Below are 18,335 nucleotides of genomic sequence, written 5' to 3'. Positions count from 1 at the left end.
GGTTTGGGGGTGTCCTGGTCCCCGTGGAGGATGTGTTACCTTGTGGAGATTAACTCTGTAAAACTGAGTCTGGGTGTTGGGGGATGTGACTGCCTCATGCTGAGTAGGTGTTTTAGTGTAGTTTTGTGGATGTGCTTGCCTTTGAAATAATACTAATGGTTTCATCTCCTCAAAATTGCATCTTAGATTTCACTCCTGTCACTTCAAATTGATTTAGGTCTTCTCATGCTTGAGATTCATATGGTCTATGCCTACTTACAACCACTGGGTGCCTACCTGAGACAGCATTAATTGAAGCATTAGTCAGAAGAGATCACTGCTGAGTTGGAGCTGGAGAACGTGGGTGTCAGCCATACCAACAGATCCCCGCTTCCTATGGTTTTGCTCATCCCAGGAGTTTGGAGAGACTTGAAATATGCTGGGGAAGTGGAGTTTGTGTCAGGGACATGCTACTTATATTAACAGCTAAATATGCCAAAATTCATCCAGTTGCAGTCTTAGAAAAGTGCAACCTAAATTTAGTAAGGTGGCTCTTAAAGGTCAGTGTTTGATTTCTCAGCAACTTTGAATGTCCTGGGGCTTTGGTCCAGCTCTGGGCTGATCTGAACCTTCCTGTGGTGGTGCCCTGGGCTGCTGCAGTGCAGGACTGGGCTCTGGGTGCTGGAGTGTTCCCAGCTCCTGCCCCTTTCAGCACATTGGGAAGGTAGGGGGTGAAGCTGGCTGTTCCTGAGAACAGAAGAGTCCAGAGCTGGGAACTGCTGAGAAGTAGTAAGGAGGGGGAAAAAAAGGAATTTTGGAACAATGAGAGAAAGAGGGGAAGTTGAAATGAAGGTTGGCCATAGAAAATTTGAGAAAGGAGGCATAGTTAGGAGAAGGACTAGATTGTAGGGTTGAATAACAAGGACTAACTGGGTAAGAAAATAAGGAACAAATTGCTGGGAGAAACTGGGAGCAAGCAGGCAAAGCAATTGTGGTATATTGAGAATGGAGAGAAAAAGGGATACTGAGGAAGTAGTCAGAATGGCTGCAAGAATGGACAAGGTGGAGGGCACTGGGCAGATATGATGGGGGACTGATAGCAGAAGGTAAAAACGCCTTAGAAGAAATTTGCCTCCAGAGTAAAGCCAAAGATTCCCATATCTTACTATTCCTCTTCTGCAATTCAGTCTGTGAAATTCCATCAAAATTGTCCCATTCCCCTTTATTGCCCATGCTCCCTGAAGAGGCCTGCTGTTGCCATCGTGTAAAGAAGAGGTGTGAGAGTGATGGAAGGAAGCTGCCTCATACTTGCTTGGCATAGGTGCCATAAGTGAAAGCTTGGGTTCTCAATTTCCTGCTAAGAGCCTAGAAACATGCCATTAGAAATGGCAAGAATGCTTCCATTGCTAGTTCAAGTATCTGCAATGTGAGATTGGCAAAAATGATGTTCCCCTGGGCAGCCTGCTCCCCTGAGCTCAATACATTAGAGCAGTCGTTGATCCAGTGCATGGGATTCAGGGATACCAGTGCTTCAGTGTCCCCAAGTCAGAGGTTTGAAAGGAGTTTAATTCCTATCACTGTCTCAGAGTGCTCCTCTAATTTATATGGCACCTTTTGCCATGTAGCCTCCAAATCCTGGTTCCTCATTGTCTGGGCGCCTGATTTGAAACTCTGTGGCTCTTAAATGTTAAACAAGCATCTGGTCCTGAGGTCTATGGGAATGGTGCTTTGAATTTTTATTTTCATGGTACTTTCTGCTTCACTTAGTATGCAGAGCAGTGGTGCCCACTTAAATAACGATGATCAATGTTTTGTTCTGTCCTCATTGTTCAAATTGTGGCCCTTAGGCTTTATTTATTGCATGCTGCTTAAAATTTGCTTTTGAAGACAGAATGATTAATTTCCCTTGTGGACTTGCTGTGATGCTCACCACTTTCATTTCTAAGCACCTTGTAAATTCTAATTACTGTATTTTCACAGTGCCCCTTTAAGGTATCACATGGGGGACTGAGGCACTGGCCTTGAGTACAGGACCCCCAACCCCCAGCATCTGCTGTCGTTACATGCCCAGTAATCTTCAAGATTACTTTACATTTTATATATAATTATATCAGGTTAAGCAATTCAAGACTAAATTGCAATGTTGCACTGAAGGGGGCAAATAAAGGTTGTCTTAGCAATCCACATTTTTACTTTCCCTGGCTTGAGTACCTTAGTGTTCTCTTAAAGTGGATTTTTTATGTGCAACTCAGTAGAACCTGGCTTTTCTACTACAGGCAGTTTTAACTTAAAGATTGACAGTTCTTGCTGCTTGTAAAAATGGAGCACTTTCTATAAACCTGTTTTCATCTGTGAACGATCCCATTGAAATGGTGTGCAGAAGTGCACCACGGCTTTAGGATTCATGGAACTGCCACTGAGCAATGTGATTTCATTAGCGAGCTTTTCCACAGAATAGAAGCTGCTAATTTTCTGTGTTTGGAATAACACCATTTCTGTAAATAAAAATTCAAGCCCCGGGGTTTCTTCTTAGGAAAATTTACTCTTGGACTTCATGTAAACATGACTTTGATTTAATGTATTTTGCCTGTAGGGGAATAGACTGTTAGGAATTCCCTGTGGTTCTAATCTGTTTTAATTTAAACTGTAGCTGGGAGCACTGCAGATTTCTCTGATCCACGAGCTCGCAGTAATAGCAATGAAGGCCCAGACTTTACCACCCCAAAAGCCATCAGCGATTTGGCAGTGCGGCGGGCACGACACAGGTTGCTCTCTGGGGAATCAGGGGAGAAACGTACCTCGAGACCTGTCAATAAAGTGATTAAATCAGCATCCGCTACTGCCTTGTCTCTCCTGATTCCCTCAGGTAAGAAATGCCTTGACTGAGGCGTTGTCAGAATCTGCAAGCACTAAACAAAAGGTCTGCAGACAGATCCTCCCCCTTCGCTCTCCTGGAATAATGCCTTGGCTGGCAGGAGGGGAGAGATCTAACTTTTGCAATTGGTTTAATATTTCCTGCTCGCAGGTTGATGAGCACTTCTGTGCCACAGACAGGAGTGTTGTGTGTGTGGTCTGACTGCAGCTTCTGCAAATTGCAGCTGGGCCCTGTTCTTCCCCTGGTTTTGTTTAAATTTACTCCTAGCTGGTCTCTAGACAATGGTGCAACAAGGCGGTATAGAGACACAGAATGATTTTAACCCTCTAGGTGCTATTTTTGGGGATCATGTGCTAACTACAGCGCTGTTTGGGGATGAATGTGCCTGGTGCATTTATGTACCAGGAAGCTTCAGAAGCTCCAGATAACTTGGTTGAGATTGACTGCTCAAGAACTGAACAGTGTAAGTAACTCACTAAGTCAATGCTGAACTGCTCAACTTGTTGGCCCAGCTCGGTTTACAAGTAGAGCCAGACCTTTACAATTCCCAATGCCAGGTGATAACTCCTAGAGAGAAGCTCAGCCATGCTGAGCTGTGACAGGAGGAGTTTCTCCCCACAGGGATTTTGTCCCTCTTTCCAGAGGATAAGACCGTGCTGTATTTCCAGGGCTGTGCCTGTACCTGCCTAGATGGGAGCAGGGAATGCAGCTGGGCCATGAGCAGTGCCCACCTGCTCCTCCCAGCAGTGAACTGGAGGCAGGGATGCACCTGCTCTTGGCACCCTCATGGTGATGCACATCACATTTCTTGTGCTTTGGGCATCGGTTACTTTTCGAACTACAAACTCCCTCATGAAAATCTCTAAAATGTGTATTTAATTACCCAGCAAAGGTTCCTTCAGAGCTGCTCTCATCTGCCAGGTTAATATGTGCTGGGCAATTCAGCAGGTGTTTCTTAATGGATTAGAGATTACCTTCTACAGCTGCATTTAATATTCCTGCTCTTTGGGTTTATTTTACTGATATTGACCAGCTTCACTTTGAAATGAGAGTTTTTAATTTGCTTTGTACTTTGAAAAGTGGGTGTTGTTCCACCAGCAAGCAGAGTCAGGTAATTTATCTGACAGTCCAGCCCACGGCTGTTCATTTGGGAAACTCACTCAAAAGTACACTTGTGATGTTGTTTTTCAGTAGCAAAGTCCCTTCAGTAGCTAATATTTTAGGGCTAAATATTTTTGCCCCTGTGAATTTAAAACACTACCAAAACTGCCTAGATGGAGTTGTTGTCTGATCACCTACTAATTCTTTTCATGTTAATACTAACTGATTTGGATTTATCTCAGCACCAATGTGTAACTTGCACCAAGATCTAGAGACATCTGATCTTTTGGAGGAGGATAATAGATCATAACCTGGAAATGGGGTGTTGCAGGATTGTGCCTAGAGCAAATGCTCTTGATGGATTGTAAATCCTGGGAAGAGAAGTAGAAAACACTGTGACCCAACCGTAATTCCATATGAGCAGTGCTGCTGTATTAAATGCACACCTCCAAATGTGCCTTTTTGGAAACTCTGCTATTTGTAGTATGAAGCATGAATTAGTTGAAGCTGCAGACAAACCCAGCTCTGGTGAAGGCCACCAGATTTAAGAGCATTGGCAGATATGGTTTCGTAGCTGTTCTCTAACAAGACTTTTCTCTCTTTTGGAGGCCTGGTTTCCTAATTTTTGCCCACCTTTGTGTCATCACTGTAGATCACCACACGTGTTCTCCATTGGCCAGTCCAATGTCACCTCATTCTCTCTCCTCCAACCCATCTTCGAGGGACTCCTCACCCAGCCGCGACTTTTCTCCTGCTATCGCAAACCTGAAACCACCAATCATCATCCATCGGGCTGGCAAGAAATACGGTTTCACTCTGCGCGCCATTCGCGTCTATATGGGTGACAGTGATATCTACACTGTGCATCACATGGTCTGGGTATGTCTCTGCTTTTCTAAAAAGAGGACCCTTGGGGCCACAAATGCATCTAGCCAGGGCTGTGGGGTTTAGCTTTAGAAATTGTGTTTTGCCACCCTGTTTTCTCTCTCCTTATTCATACCCAAAGTTATCTTTTTGGGGTGGGGGAAACCCTTTATAAATAAATAAATAAATAACTAGCAGCACTTTGAGTTTTCCAGTAGTTTTCAAGACCATCACAGAACCACAGCAACCTTTCTTTCCTTCTTTTTTCCCTGGTTACATGAATTCACCTTCTTTCACCTACAGCACATCCTTTAAAGCATGTTTCTGTGTACATACCCTCTTTCTCTTTATTGGGGTTGTTGCATGAGGGCCCATTATAGCTAATTTATTCAGACTTGTGTTAGTGATTATAACCTGCTTCTGATCAATTTGGTCTGCTGGGGTTTTCCAAGCAGTCGCTTGGAATTGATTACAAGCCTTAAAGCATCACTGCTGCTATGCTGATTGCCATGGGATTTAGCTCTTGGCTTAGTTGTGAGCTGTGCTAAAAGGTCTGGTTTCCATGTCTGTATCACTTCCTTCCCACTACTGCTGGTGCTTGATCTCTGTGTTCCTTTTGTGTTAGTGTGGATGACTTCTAGGAATGATCCATTCCCTGAAGCAGTGTTGTTAGGACTGTGTAGTTAGGGAGAATGCAGTCAGGGTAAAGGTGGTTTGTTCTTTTCTTGTACTTCTGTGTTCATTAGATAATGTGGACTTGACACACTTTGGTCCTTATTTAACACTCATCCTTATTTAGAGAAATAATCTGAAACTGATTTTTTGCCTTGCCCCTCTCTTGCTTTTCTTGAAAAATACTGAGTTTACCAAGATACTCATTTGTCCTGGCTAGAGGGAGAGATGTGCATTCCCCTGCACATCTGTCTCCTCATGGTGAAGGAGGCTCACATTCCTGACCAGGGACAGGGGAAAGGCAGTGTGTTCACAGGGGAAGAGTCTGGTGTTGGATAGGTTAATAAAGGATGGAAAGTGGAAAAAGAAACTCTATTTGGGATGAGGTGCAATGTAGGCACCTTAAACACACGGCAGAGTCTTCCTTAAAAGTCTGTTGGCCCCCTTGGGTTCCAGCGTGTACATGGAAGCATGCTGGATTTGGCATGGCAAAGAAATTGAAAAAGACTGAATGTTTGGAAATCAAGAGCATCTACGTAACATTCCTGAGTGCTGAAAATTTTTGGAAATGTGTTAAGCCTTTTGCTTTGGGAAGAGCTGGTTTCTTGATCAGCTTAACCATCCTGGCTGCCTTGAATCAGGATAAGACTGGCGGGATGCTGGGGAGGAGCAGAAGAGAGCAGGGTTTTGTGCTTGGCAATGCCAGGGATGGTTTCTTTCACCCTTCTCTGAAGCAGCTGATGCTGGCTGTGGCAGGAGGTGAGATGGATGGGCTTTGAGTCTCATCTGGGCCAGTGGTCTTGCGCATTCCCCTTCTCCAACTGGTCCCCCCTTGTCGTTGGCAGCACGTGGAGGAAGGGGGTCCGGCAAACGAAGCAGGTCTGCGGGAAGGGGATCTGATCACCCACGTCAACGGGGAGCCGGTTCACGGGCTGGTGCACACCGAGGTGGTGGAGCTGATTCTGAAGGTAGGGGCTCAGCACTGTTACATTCTGGAAAACATGAGCAGCTTGTTTACAATGTGTGTAATTGGCATTGTCTGAAATACAAGTGTGCACACAGCACCTGGTGGTATTTAAGAGCAGCTTTGTACTGGTTGGTGTTAAAATTATCCAGTTAAATGACTTCTGCTTGATACCTTTCAGAGCAGAATCCATTTACAGAAAAAAACCCCCAAAGTTCTGGACTCTTCCAAGAGACAGAAGTCTTTTGGATTGCAAATAGAGGAGCAGTCAGGATTATTATTTTTTTAAGATGAGTGAGACAAGCCATGCTCTGTGTTGCAGATTCATCATGATAGATGCCTGATATGCTCACATCTGCCATCAGTCAGAGCACTGGGAATAGGATTGGTGACAGAATATCACTTTGTTCAAGTTTCCAAGTATTACAAGTATTAAATTGAGTCATTTGGGATCTCAATGGGAGAGGTCAGATTCTGTGTTCTGTCTGCTCTGGGAAGCTTTACCTACCAGCTGGGGTCTGAGCTAATCATTTGTGAAAGCCTGACTAACGAGGGCTCTCTCTCGACAATTCCTTAATAAATGATAGGTGGAAATGCTGAGGGGAAAAATGGAGTTTGACAAAGGATTACAAAATGGCAGGCAGCAATAAACTAGCACCCTACCTGCTTTGGCTGCAGATCTGCTTCAAATAACCATGTTTTAAGCAATGTATCTTTGTCTTGTGTCTGACAGAGTGGAAATAAAGTGTCCATCTCCACCACACCATTTGAGAACACCTCCATCAAAGTTGGTCCAGCTCGAAAAGCCAGCTACAAATCCAAGATGGCTCGTAGGAACAAGAAGAGCAAAACAAAGGATGGTCAGGAAAGGTCTGTTTTGATGTTTCTCTGTTAAAAATAAAGGGTAACCAAGATAATGTAAGAGAGATCTTAAGAGAGACCTTGTCAAATCTATTTGCAGATAATGTATATCAGCAGGTACATCCTTTAGTTGTTCTTATTTTTTTTTTTTTTTCTCTTTGACACAAAATTGACTGAATGCATTAGTAAAGCTAAATAAATCATTTGGGCTCGTAAACAACTTTTGAATGCTCTTTCCCAGTAAGAAGAAGAGTTCTCTGCTGAGGAAGATCACTAAACAAGCATCACTGCTTCACACCAGCCGGAGTTTATCATCCCTGAACCGGTCCCTGTCATCTGGAGAAAGTGTGCCTGGCTCTCCAACTCACAACCTGTCTCCTCGGTCACCAACCCAGAGCTACAGATCCACTCCAGAGTCTGCACACTCAGGTAAAAAAAAAAAAAAAGAAACAAAACCAAACTAAGCAAAAAAATCCAGTCAAACAGGAAAAGAAAATCTTGGAGGAGAATTTTGCTGAATGATTAATTTTGGAAATAAAATACACAGCAGCAGGTAGTAGGTCTCTTTGTGAAGCAAATGACAGCGGTGATGTCGATTACCTTAAGGATGGATGTGTTCTTGTTCATTGATTCTTTTAAAAATGAAAATCCATACATCCTTTTAAGAATGCATTTGCTGTACTACAGCATCCTTTCACTTTGATGAAAATGTGTGTTGTAAGTTGCAGTCTTTTCATAGCAGTGTGACACATTTTCTATGTTCAGAGAAAAGAAATCAAAACAGTGTGGCAAAGTCATATTTGAAAATTGAATCAGCTGCTGGAATAAAGAGATTTGCATCTGGAGAATACCAATGAAACACGTGGTTTGTCTGATCAAAGGGGGTTTTTTTGAGAAAAGTGTTCTCATAGCTGAGTGTTTCTTACTGTGCTCTGGTGTTGGGTGCTAATGATGTGAATTTCCATCAGAAGCCTGGCAATGTTACCTTCAGTATTACTGCTGTGCTTTGGAATAACATGGCATTGCGTCTTGACTTACTTTCAATAACTTGCTTTAATTTATTAAATGTATTTAATGTAATGTATTAATCTTCTTGGTATTTTTTTCTTTTTTTTTTTTTTTTTTTTCTTTTAAGTTGGTGGCAATTCTTCCCAGAGCAGCTCTCCCAGTTCCAGTGTTCCCAATTCTCCAGCCAGCTCTGGACATATCCGACCCAGCTCTCTGCATGGCCTAGCACCTAAGCTCCAGAGGCAGTACAGATCTCCAAGGCGGAAATCTGCAGGAAACATCCCTCTGTCCCCCCTGGCTCACACTCCATCACCAACCCCACAGTCCACGTCACCGCAGCGCTCCCCATCTCCTTTGCCAGGACACTCAGTTGGCAGCTCCAGTATCATCCAGTCTTTCCCAGTAAAACTACACTCCTCTCCACCACTGGTGAGACAAATTTCTCGCCCCAAGAGTGCTGAGCCGCCTCGGTCTCCTTTGCTGAAGAGAGTGCAGTCGGCCGAGAAACTGGCTGCCTCCCTGTCCTCCTCTGAGAAGAAGCTGGGCTCCTCACGGAAGCACAGCTTGGATATCTCTCACTCTGAGTTTAAGAAGGAGATGTTACAGCGGGATCCCAGCCTCCAGAGCTTACAGGAATCTGCCAACGAAACCACAGGCGGCAAACTTGGGCTGGCAGAAAAAGGGATGCTGCAGAAGCCGGGCTCACGGAAGTTGGGTGCCATTCGACAGGACAGGGTGGAGAGGAGGGAGTCTCTGCAAAAGCAGGAGGCCATCAGGGAAGTAGATTCTTCTGAAGATGAAACAGATGATGGTTCAGAAGATAGTCAGGATGGGAGAAGGCTGGACAAGCCCCGTGGCAGTGGAGACCAAGGCTCAGATTCTTTTAATGAGGATAGTAAGTTTTCATCTAAATTGGAAAGCAAGGATAGTATTGAAGATGATGCCTTTCTACCTGAAGATCCAAAAGGTACAGAAGATGTGCAGAAGGGAAATACTCAACAAGCCAAGCCTGTTTCAGAGCCGCTGCAAATCAGTGTGCACCCTTCCCCGCCAGAGCTCCCCTCAAGAACTTCTCCGGAAAAACTAGCTAATTCCGAAAAGCCATTCCTAAAATCAGAAACAACTGCAAAGGAGCATAAATTGCCAGAAAACAAAACTTTTGAGTGTTTTGGTCCAAAAGAGAGGTCTTCTGAAGCAATCAAAGATCTAGGGAGAACTCCAGGTACTCAAAAACCGGTAGATCACACAGAATATATGCAGTGCCCATCTATCAAACTCCTGGAACTTGAAGAAGGTGATTCTTCTGGGGCCTCCTGTGGTAAATTTGACTTGAAAGAGCCTGTGCTAACAGAAAGCAGTCAGAAAAAACAGGATTCCAAACCTCTGCTGGCACTTTCCTCGTGGTGCACAGCAACCACGAGCACTCCTGTCGTGGTGAGCCCCCCAGACCGCAGTGAGAAGGGTCACAAGGAGACACCTCAGCCTGTGGAACAGCACAGCTCCTCATTTCTGTCTCCTGGGAGCGCCAGTGAAACATCCCAAAGAAGTCCTAGCCCTGAAAAGCAGCAGCCCAGCTCATCCCAGGCAGAGGGTGCTTTAACCTCCAGCAAAACGAGCCCAGCAGGACCCGTGCCCTCCCCACTCCTCCTCCCCGGTGCCATCGAGCGCGCGCTCTCCGTGTCCCAGTTAGTGCCCCTGGCCCAGAGTGTGTTGGGGCCTTTGAAGCTCAGTATGTCTGGGTCCGGAGAGGTAGAAAAGAGAAAGGATTTGGGTGCCTCCTGTAAAGAGGACAGAGATTTGAAACAAAAAAGGCAGGAAATTCCACAAGTAGGAGAATGTCAAGAGAAAGCCAAACTCTCTAGCACGGATGGTCTGACTGCAAGGAGCGGGTCCTGTGCAGAGTCCTTACACCCAGAAAAGCCCTGGGAGGCAGCATGTCCCGTGGGGGCCAAAAAGGAGGCAATGTGTCCTGTGGTGGTCAAAAAGGAGGCACCTTTTTGCAGTGCTAAAGCGTCTGAGGCGTTGGCAGGCAGCTGCAAAATCACTCCATCGAAAGAGCTGTCTCATGCTCTTGGACAAGCAGCTCTGAGAGCCTCTCCTCTGCCAGATGGCAGCACGAGGCCCTGTAAAGAAGGGACTCTGGCACAAGCAAAAAGCAAAGAGGTTGGAAATCAGTTAAAAATACAAGACTTTCCCCTGTCACATGATGATGCTGTAAAGAAAACATAGCAGCATCGCTGGTACTCGTGGACTGGAGCATTCTGCATTCAAAATAGAGACTGCATGTTTGAATTTTGTAATATACACTAATATAAAATAGAACTTGTGTACATCTATTTTTGGGAGGGTTTTTTTCATACTGTTTTTTGTGTTTTTTCATCCTTGCTATTCTATTTTTGTACACAGTAATGCTTGCTGTTTGAGGTCTCTTTAGAACAGGGTATCTTTAAAGCAGGGCTTAAGAAACAGTTTGGTTTTTTTTGTTTTCCTTCCATACCTTTTATTTTGCCTGAGTTTAGGGCCTGATGTGCTCTTCCCTCTAATTCTGCATTTATTTGAGATCCCAAAAATTCTGTGTGCAAAAAAGTCAGGTTGTTTTTAAATTTCTGCTTTTCAGCATTCTCTTTGAAATTCCATTGAAATTCACAAATGTCAAGTTTTTGTTTGGATTTTACAATCTGATGTCCCTCGACAAGAATAAGAACCTACTCTCTAGTCTGCAAGTTATTGTGGAACTACAGACCTTCTTTGATGCAAATGCAACCCCTTTGTCACCATGTGTCTTCACAGTCCTGTGTCCTTAGAGGATGTGGAGACAAAAGACTTGGCTGGAGAGGCTGGAGAGAGAGATATCCCTGTCTTCTTTTTAAAACAAGTATTTTTCAATGGAATTATCAGAAAGAGGAATCTCCAATCCATAAGATGGCTTTTTTTGGGATTGTTTTTACTTACCCTGTATGGGACATATGGCAACTTTTCCCTCTGTTTTTAAAATAATAGAGATGTTTTATCTTCCTTTCTCTGGCTTCAGTTCATAACTTGCCCTGCCTCAGAGTAAGTGACCCCAGGAGAGGGGTGCCTGTAGGTTGGTTTTAAAATAGAAAACTTTGTAGTCGCGTATTCTCCAGTGTGTCTGGCAAAGTTATCTCAATGAAAAACGACCTTTGGAGACTTTTCCTTTTCTTGGTGAGTCTAAATAGGTAGGGATTTTAAGGTGTCCCTTAACATTTCTGAATTGGGGCTTGGGAAACTTGCTGAGTTTTCTGCCCGTTCTAAAACCAAACAAACCTATGAAGATTTCAGACTCCTCGAGTTCTGTGGTCAAGCTGCAAGCAGACTTCAAAACACATGTGATATTTTCAGATTTCAGCTTTGATAGGTAGATCATTTCCACTGCTGAGGTCACTTTCCATTTAAAACTTACTCTTTGCTCCTAGGTTTAGACATCGCTTTGCTTTAAGTGTGACCAACTCTGGGTGACAGTGCTGCTTGCTGAGGATTAGATCAATAATAATGCACCAATAAATATGTTGAGTGGTGATACCTGTAGCACTGTAAGCCATTTCTTCATCCAATTAAAGGTTCCTCTCAATGAACACTCCCGTCATTTGTCCCAGATTGTGCTCAGCTTGTATCCTAGTCTTGTCTGAGTGGATCTCCCTGCGGATCACCCGTGAGGGATAGTGCCCTGCTCACTGGCTTACTCTGTTAGAAGCAGAATGACTGTGCAACAGTATTCCAGGCTAAGACCCATCTCTGTTGGTCTGATTTCCTTACACTGCTGCTTCCTTCACTGTCTTGGCTTTCTCTGAACTTGAAGTTTTGATTCGCTTCCCCTAAATGCAAATATGTTTATTATATAGGAATATATTTTCTCCATCTCTTTCAATCTGATTTCAGTTCAACCCACAACTCACAAAAATCTCTGGAATCTCACCCTGCTTCTTTCTGTGTAGCAGTTACTTCCCCCCATTATATACTTGATTTTGGCTGCTTGGATTTCATTTCTGGACCAAGTTTTGGGTTGGTTTGAGCTTTTTTTTTTTTTTTTTTTTTTTTTTTTTTTTTTTTTTTTTTTTTTTTTTTTTTAACATGTTTAAGTGAGTGTTTACTCTGTGTGTCTGTGTGAACATGTATGGTGTTGCTACTACACTAACCAAAGCCTCAGCGCTCCCAGGTAACACCTTAATAAACCTTGCTGTGGTGGTATTGAGAGCAGAGCCTGCTGTGCTGTCTCTCCGCTCTTTTTCCAGGAATTCATAGACTGCTCGTATACACTTGGTTTGCAATTATAAACCACAGTATTTCCACTGCCTTGTCAGGGTCCTGGGTGTCTCCAGCCTCTCCAAGTGCTCTTGGTGGTGAGTGTCATTCAGTGCTGATTTGGAGCAATAGCAAGTAAGGAACAGACTTGGCAGGATCTGGTACTTATCTGGCTGGTTTTCTCCCTGATGGGTTGATCTACTAAAACATTGCTGAGAAACAGCGCAGGATATTATGGCATGGACAGGAATAATGAAAAATGGATTTGGCATCCTGAGTCTGTGGTAATTACAAAGACAAGCCTCAGGCTGATCTCCTGAGAGCATCTGACCGTGGCGAGATGGAAGTGTCTGTGTAAATTAAGGAGTGAGCCTGGAGTTGTGTGAGGACGTGGTCCGACCTGGCTGTTCCCTGGGTGGCAGGTCCCCCTTTTCCTTCTGTGTTTAAAAAACCTGAGGAGAAAACTGGCCACTGCTCCTAGGAGGTGAGCACGGGGTGAGCCGGGCTGGGTAACCTGGTTCATCCCCCACTGGCAGGGGTGGGACCCTGTGACGGTACCTGTAAGCTGCTGACTCCCTGCCTTTGCAGCCGGTGCTTCCCATGCTGAATTGCAGGATTATCCTTTCCTAGGCATAAAAGGAGGAGTGAAAACCCTTGCTATGTCACAGCTTTTGCTGCTTTTGCCTGTGTTGGCCAAAGAAAAGGTGAGGTGTGTGTTTTGTTGTCTCTTTTGTAGCTACGGTACAGCGAGCAATCAGTGCAATTAAAAATCCCTGGTTTTTTGGAAGCCAAAGCCAAACAGCGTTTCCAGGAAAGCATTCTAGTGAAGCCTTGTGTCCCCTGCTCTTGGTCAGTCCTGCAGTTTCCCTTGGTGTGCCAGGTGCCCCATCATCCCTGTTCCACCTTTTGTCAAATTTACACGGCGCACTTTAGCAGAAAGTTATGGCAAAAAGACCTTTTCTATTAAATTTTGATAGTAAGACAGGTAGATACACCAAGACTTATTCCTTGCTCTGCTACAAATTCCTTAAGTACCTTCTCAAATAAAAGCTTGCAAAATGCATTGGGGAGGAACAGGATGTTGGAAAAGCTGTGTCTGAGGGGCAAGAGCACGTTCCCAGTGCTGACTCGGACCCGCGGTGCCCAAGGGAAGCCCTGGCCAGTCCAGCCCTCGGTCTCTGTGGGTAATCCCGAGTCAGGCAGGCGGAAGGTGCAAGTCACGAGCGTGAGGTGTGTGTTTGGTGAATGAGCCGTGCATGTCACCATCCAAAAATGCTGCTTTCCCGCTTTGTTTCCCTCTTCCCTTCCGTCAGCTTGGATGTGTCTCCTGCTCCTCATCTGTGTTGGGGTGGCGGCTCTCAGCTGGTTCAGCCTCCGCAGCTCCTCTCTGCTCCTGCAGCCAGCTGGTGCATCCCTGCCCCGTGCCTCAGTGTTATTTTTCCCTTTGTCTCTTACTGTTGCAAACTAAGAGAAATGGATGATATTTATTGTAAATATTAGATTTTAGCGTTGTACCGGCCACTCCTGGGTCTGAATGTGGGAGGCCTTTGGCTGCTGCTGTACTAAAGAGCGCTTGTGGGGAAGGGGTAGGAGTGACCAGTGGGTTTGTTTGCCACACTTGCATTAAGGTGTGATTTGGAGTTTTTTTTTTAATTTTTATTTTTTTTCTTTTGAAGAGGGGAGGATAAAGTCTTTCTCTGGTTTTCTCTTACTGGATGTGAAGGATAATTCTGTACTTCTAGTAGAAGATTTGACAGAAGTGTGTGTTTACGTTGTGTTCGATTACCATATCCAGGTGGCTGTGAGAGCACCTCCTGCGCTGGGCTCTGCCAAGCCGTGTCACTCAGCACTTAGCTAGATAAGAGAAAGTGTGGAATTTCTGTGTTTTTAGAAACTTGAACAATTGCCACATAATAGCGGTGCAATAATTTTTATTCATGTTGTACCTGCATGTCGATGTTCAAATCCTCCTCCAAAATAAATAATTTTTTTTTTTTTTACATAAATCCAGACTCATGTTTGTCTCTTGGTTGGTCTCCTCTCACTTTCCCACTGCACTGGGGGTGGCTGTGCTCCCAACCTGCCTGCTCAACCAGCTGCTTGATGGGGCAGAAAATGGCCTGTGGAGTGTCTGGGTATTGGAGTAACTCTGCCAGGCTGTTTGGGATTTTCTGCTCCCCAGGCCAGATGTGTGGCTAAGCCAAAGCTTTCCACTCTGAAACTCAAGCCCAGAATTTACCATCCTCCACCAAGTCCATAAGTTTATAGTGTCTTGTGTCCCTGCTAATGCAGGGTCCTGGTGGTAAAAACATGTAAGGGGCAAAAGGGGTAAAAACCTGTCAGACATGAAACTTGGCTCAGCAAGATGAGGATGTGACTGGCCACAAGTGCACACCGTGGCTGATGGGTTCAGGAGTTGGATGTACAATAAAATCTGAAGGGCAGGGGCTTGGCATTGGCTTGGATTAGCCAAGGGGCAAGAGCCAGCAGGTGCTATATGGCCCCTTTCTCACCCACTTATTTAGGTAGCCTTGATGCTGCACCACTGCATCACCCAAAACCTTTCCAGAAACAGATCTTTGCTTTTAACATTTGCAGGTGTGTGCCCTCCACATGGAAAATCCTTCAAAGGCTATTCCTGTCCTTGGAAATAGAGCTGGGGAGACGTTCATGTCTGGGGGCATTGGACTGATCCTCATTCGCTGCTGCCAAGGATGCTCAAAATATCCCGTGTCTCCGTGCTCCAGAGAAGCTACGGCACAGGAATCGGGGACGAAGCTCGGCTCCGTCCGCAGGAGATTTGCAGTGCCTCTGCCGGCAGCCGCTCGGGTGTCGCTGGGCGGCATCGCTGACGTGCGCCCACAGAACAGCGATGTTCCTGCCCACGCCGAGCGGGACCGCGGGGCCGGAGGGACGGGAGCGCAGCGAGAGGACGCCGGTGCCTCTCCTGCAGCGCTGGAATAACCGGCCTGTCTGTCACGGCAAAGGCTCCCTGCTCCTGGCACCGGGCAGGGAGCAGGAGCTGGCCCTGCCCCGCAGCCCAAATCCAGAGCATCATCTCCAGCAGGGCCTGAGGCGGGAGCATCGCCCTGGATGAGCAGAGTTGGGGTGCAAGGGCTTTTCAAATTACATTTTCATGGAGACAGAGATGTTTTTCTCCCTCTTTAAGGCTCACTAGCTGGAGTTTAATTGGGGTTAAGTTTAATGCCCGCAGCCCTCCTGTAGAAATTTCCCCAGTCAGGAATAAGTAACTCTTAGTCCACAACAGCTTATTCTTCCAGAGGATTAAGCCACAAAAACCAAGGGCCATTTTTTCCTCCCAAATGATGGCATGGAAGTGGCAGCCCAGCGCGCTTGCCAACGCCGAGATTTGACTCCTTCTCCCAGGGTCAGAGGGTGTGGGTGAGTGTCTGGTCACAATCCCACTGCCAACAGCCTGGCTGCCTGCAGTTAACCTGGAATCTCGAAGATGGGAACTGGGGGGAAAGCCAGAGCATCCTGCACGGGTGCTTGGCCCCTCAGTGTTGGTCAGAGCACAGTACTGATAACACCAAGGTCATGGGTTCGATCCCCATACGGGCCATTCACTTAACAGCTGGACTCATGATCCTTGTGGGTCCCTTCCAACTCAGAATAATCTGTGATTCTGTAGACAGCCGGCCCTGAATGGAAGCTACATCTGGAATTGCTGTTGGATGCACAAAGGTTGCCAGACAAACGTGGGGCCCCTCATGTGTTGCACCCCAGGTCGCTCCCCGTGCCCAGTGCGGATCTAGGTCGGGCACTGAGGGCAGGGTTTGAGCTCTGGGGGGATGTGCAGCTGTGCATGGCTCCACAGGGTTTAACTCTTCCTATCCGGCTCTGCTCTGTGCAGCCCCATTTCCTGTGACCATGGAAGCACCCAGGGCTGGCCTGCAGCCACCCCCTCTCCAGCCTCCATCATGTGCCAGTGGGCTTTATATTTTAAACGCTGATTAGGGCTGACCTCATATTTCAGAGCTTACTTCATAGTCACTAATGAGGGATTAGGAATGTTAAGCTAATTAGCAATCAGCAAACGAGGGCTCAGTCAGTCTTCTCAGCCTGACACGCTGTCAATGAACGAGTTATTTGATGATTATCGTAAACCTGCTCAAATGGGCTGCCTAATTCTGATGGGCAGCAGGGAACCAGGGCGAGCTGCAGCCCAGGTGATGAGAGCCCACGGCCTCACACGGCCCTGGCCACTCTCCACAAAGCAGGGGGTGCAGAACACCTGCTCCTGGAGTCAAAGGATTTCACTAAGTAAAGAAATTGGGGTGGGTTTCTTTTTCCATCTCAAATTTGTTGAGTTATGGTCCAAACTTCCCAGCCTCACTGTTTTGGGAGAGGCTTTACCAGATGGGCCACCTAAGGAGGAATTTGGCCACCTGTGGATGCTCTTCAGCTGCAAAAATACCCTCAGACCAAACCTTCCTTGCTGGGAACCCTCTTCCCAGGCCAGCCAGAGCAGCCTGTCTTTCAGCTGGGCTTCAACTCCCTGGGTCATTAATTATCCCATTATTCTGATTTACTTCCACACCCCACCCTCTGTTCTATGAGGGAAGCAGGGCAGTCAGGAGGGGTGGTGGGGTGGGAGATAAACTTAGCAGAGACCTGATCAATATTTCACGCTGCAAAGGGGAAAAATCCCCAAGACCCCAAATATAAAACCCCAGAGCACTTGTGGGAATGAAGCAAAGGGGGAACTGAATGGGACTAGTGGGCTGTCCTGGCCCAGGAGGGCTGCAGGGATGCTGGGCTCTGTCCTTCCTGCTGTTTGTCCACTCTTTTTGGGGCACTGAAGACCCGAGGAAGCTCCACACCTGCTGATGGCCCTCGTGGACAGGGTGCTCAGCCATGTGCCAAGGACACACTCCAGCTATGCTGAGCGGCAGTACTGGAAAGAAAGAAGGTATGGGGACCAGTGGCATCGCTGCCAGGCCAGTGTCACTGCAGAGGGATGTGACCCTGAGAATGGGGGAGCTGCCTCTGCCCTGGGCACAGCTGTGCTTTTAGCGGGGTGATTCCAAAAAGGGCCATTTTCAACCCCTGGATGGTCTGGGTGATGGCAAAGACTGGGTGGATCTGGGGTAGGGACTGAGCAGGGATGCTCCTATTGCTCCCTGAAACCCTGAAACAGCCTTTCTGGGGAAAAAAGAAAGCTTTCTCTTCCTTTGCAGCCAGTTTGGACAGAGGTTTCGTTCCCCCAGGGGCTCAGCGTTGGCCAGGACAAGGGGCCGGGACCTCCTCTCTGCTGGGAATGGATCCATTCTGCCTCACGTCCGTGCCCTTCCCCATGTGCCACCCCAGCCTGGCAGACTGGGAGCTAAAAATAAGTGAAATGCGGGGGATAACCGGGTGCCTAAATATATCCCTTCTTTAATTAGCACCAGGCGACTGCCTCGCAGTCACGTCCGTCTGCCCGCTAATCCCGCTGTGCTGCGTCACGGGGCTCCCCTGAAGAGCCTCCCGTGAGCTCGGGCACGGAGCATCCTCGCCGGCTGATCCCCTCTGACCCTCCCCGTGGCCTCGGCGTGAGGGGAGGCTGCTGGGGATGGCCCGGCGTGGGAGGGTGACACGGCACAGGGGTTAAACCAGAGTGAGGAGGGTCAGGGGTGAGGCGGGGGTATCGTCCTGCCGGTCCTGAGGTGTGCGAGGCGGGGGATGGGATGTGCCAGGAATGGTACATGGGCTGGGAATCCCTCTGGCAGGGGGATGCTTCCCATG

The 18,335-nt window shown here is 46.7% G+C and overlaps 1 protein-coding gene across 1 annotated transcript in view; it reads left to right on the top strand.

Moving 5' to 3' along the window:
- The window catches only part of MAST2 (microtubule associated serine/threonine kinase 2), a 168,293-nt gene extending 153,700 nt beyond the window's left edge, over nucleotides 1-14,593 (top strand). The window contains exons 25-30 of the mRNA XM_017743446.1: nucleotides 2,621-2,845; nucleotides 4,608-4,834; nucleotides 6,337-6,459; nucleotides 7,189-7,325; nucleotides 7,558-7,745; nucleotides 8,452-14,593. Of these exons, the coding sequence (XP_017598935.1) occupies nucleotides 2,621-2,845; nucleotides 4,608-4,834; nucleotides 6,337-6,459; nucleotides 7,189-7,325; nucleotides 7,558-7,745; nucleotides 8,452-10,553 (3,002 nt within the window). The 3' untranslated portion in view covers nucleotides 10,554-14,593. The remainder of the gene's footprint in view (nucleotides 1-2,620; nucleotides 2,846-4,607; nucleotides 4,835-6,336; nucleotides 6,460-7,188; nucleotides 7,326-7,557; nucleotides 7,746-8,451) is intronic.
- Nucleotides 14,594-18,335: the final 3,742 nt, after the last annotated feature.

Source organism: Corvus brachyrhynchos, unplaced genomic scaffold (assembly GCF_000691975.1).
Source record: "Corvus brachyrhynchos isolate BGI_N302 unplaced genomic scaffold, ASM69197v1 scaffold48, whole genome shotgun sequence".
Classification (NCBI taxonomy): Eukaryota; Metazoa; Chordata; class Aves; order Passeriformes; family Corvidae; genus Corvus; species Corvus brachyrhynchos.
This window is presented reverse-complemented; position numbering and strand designations above follow the sequence as displayed.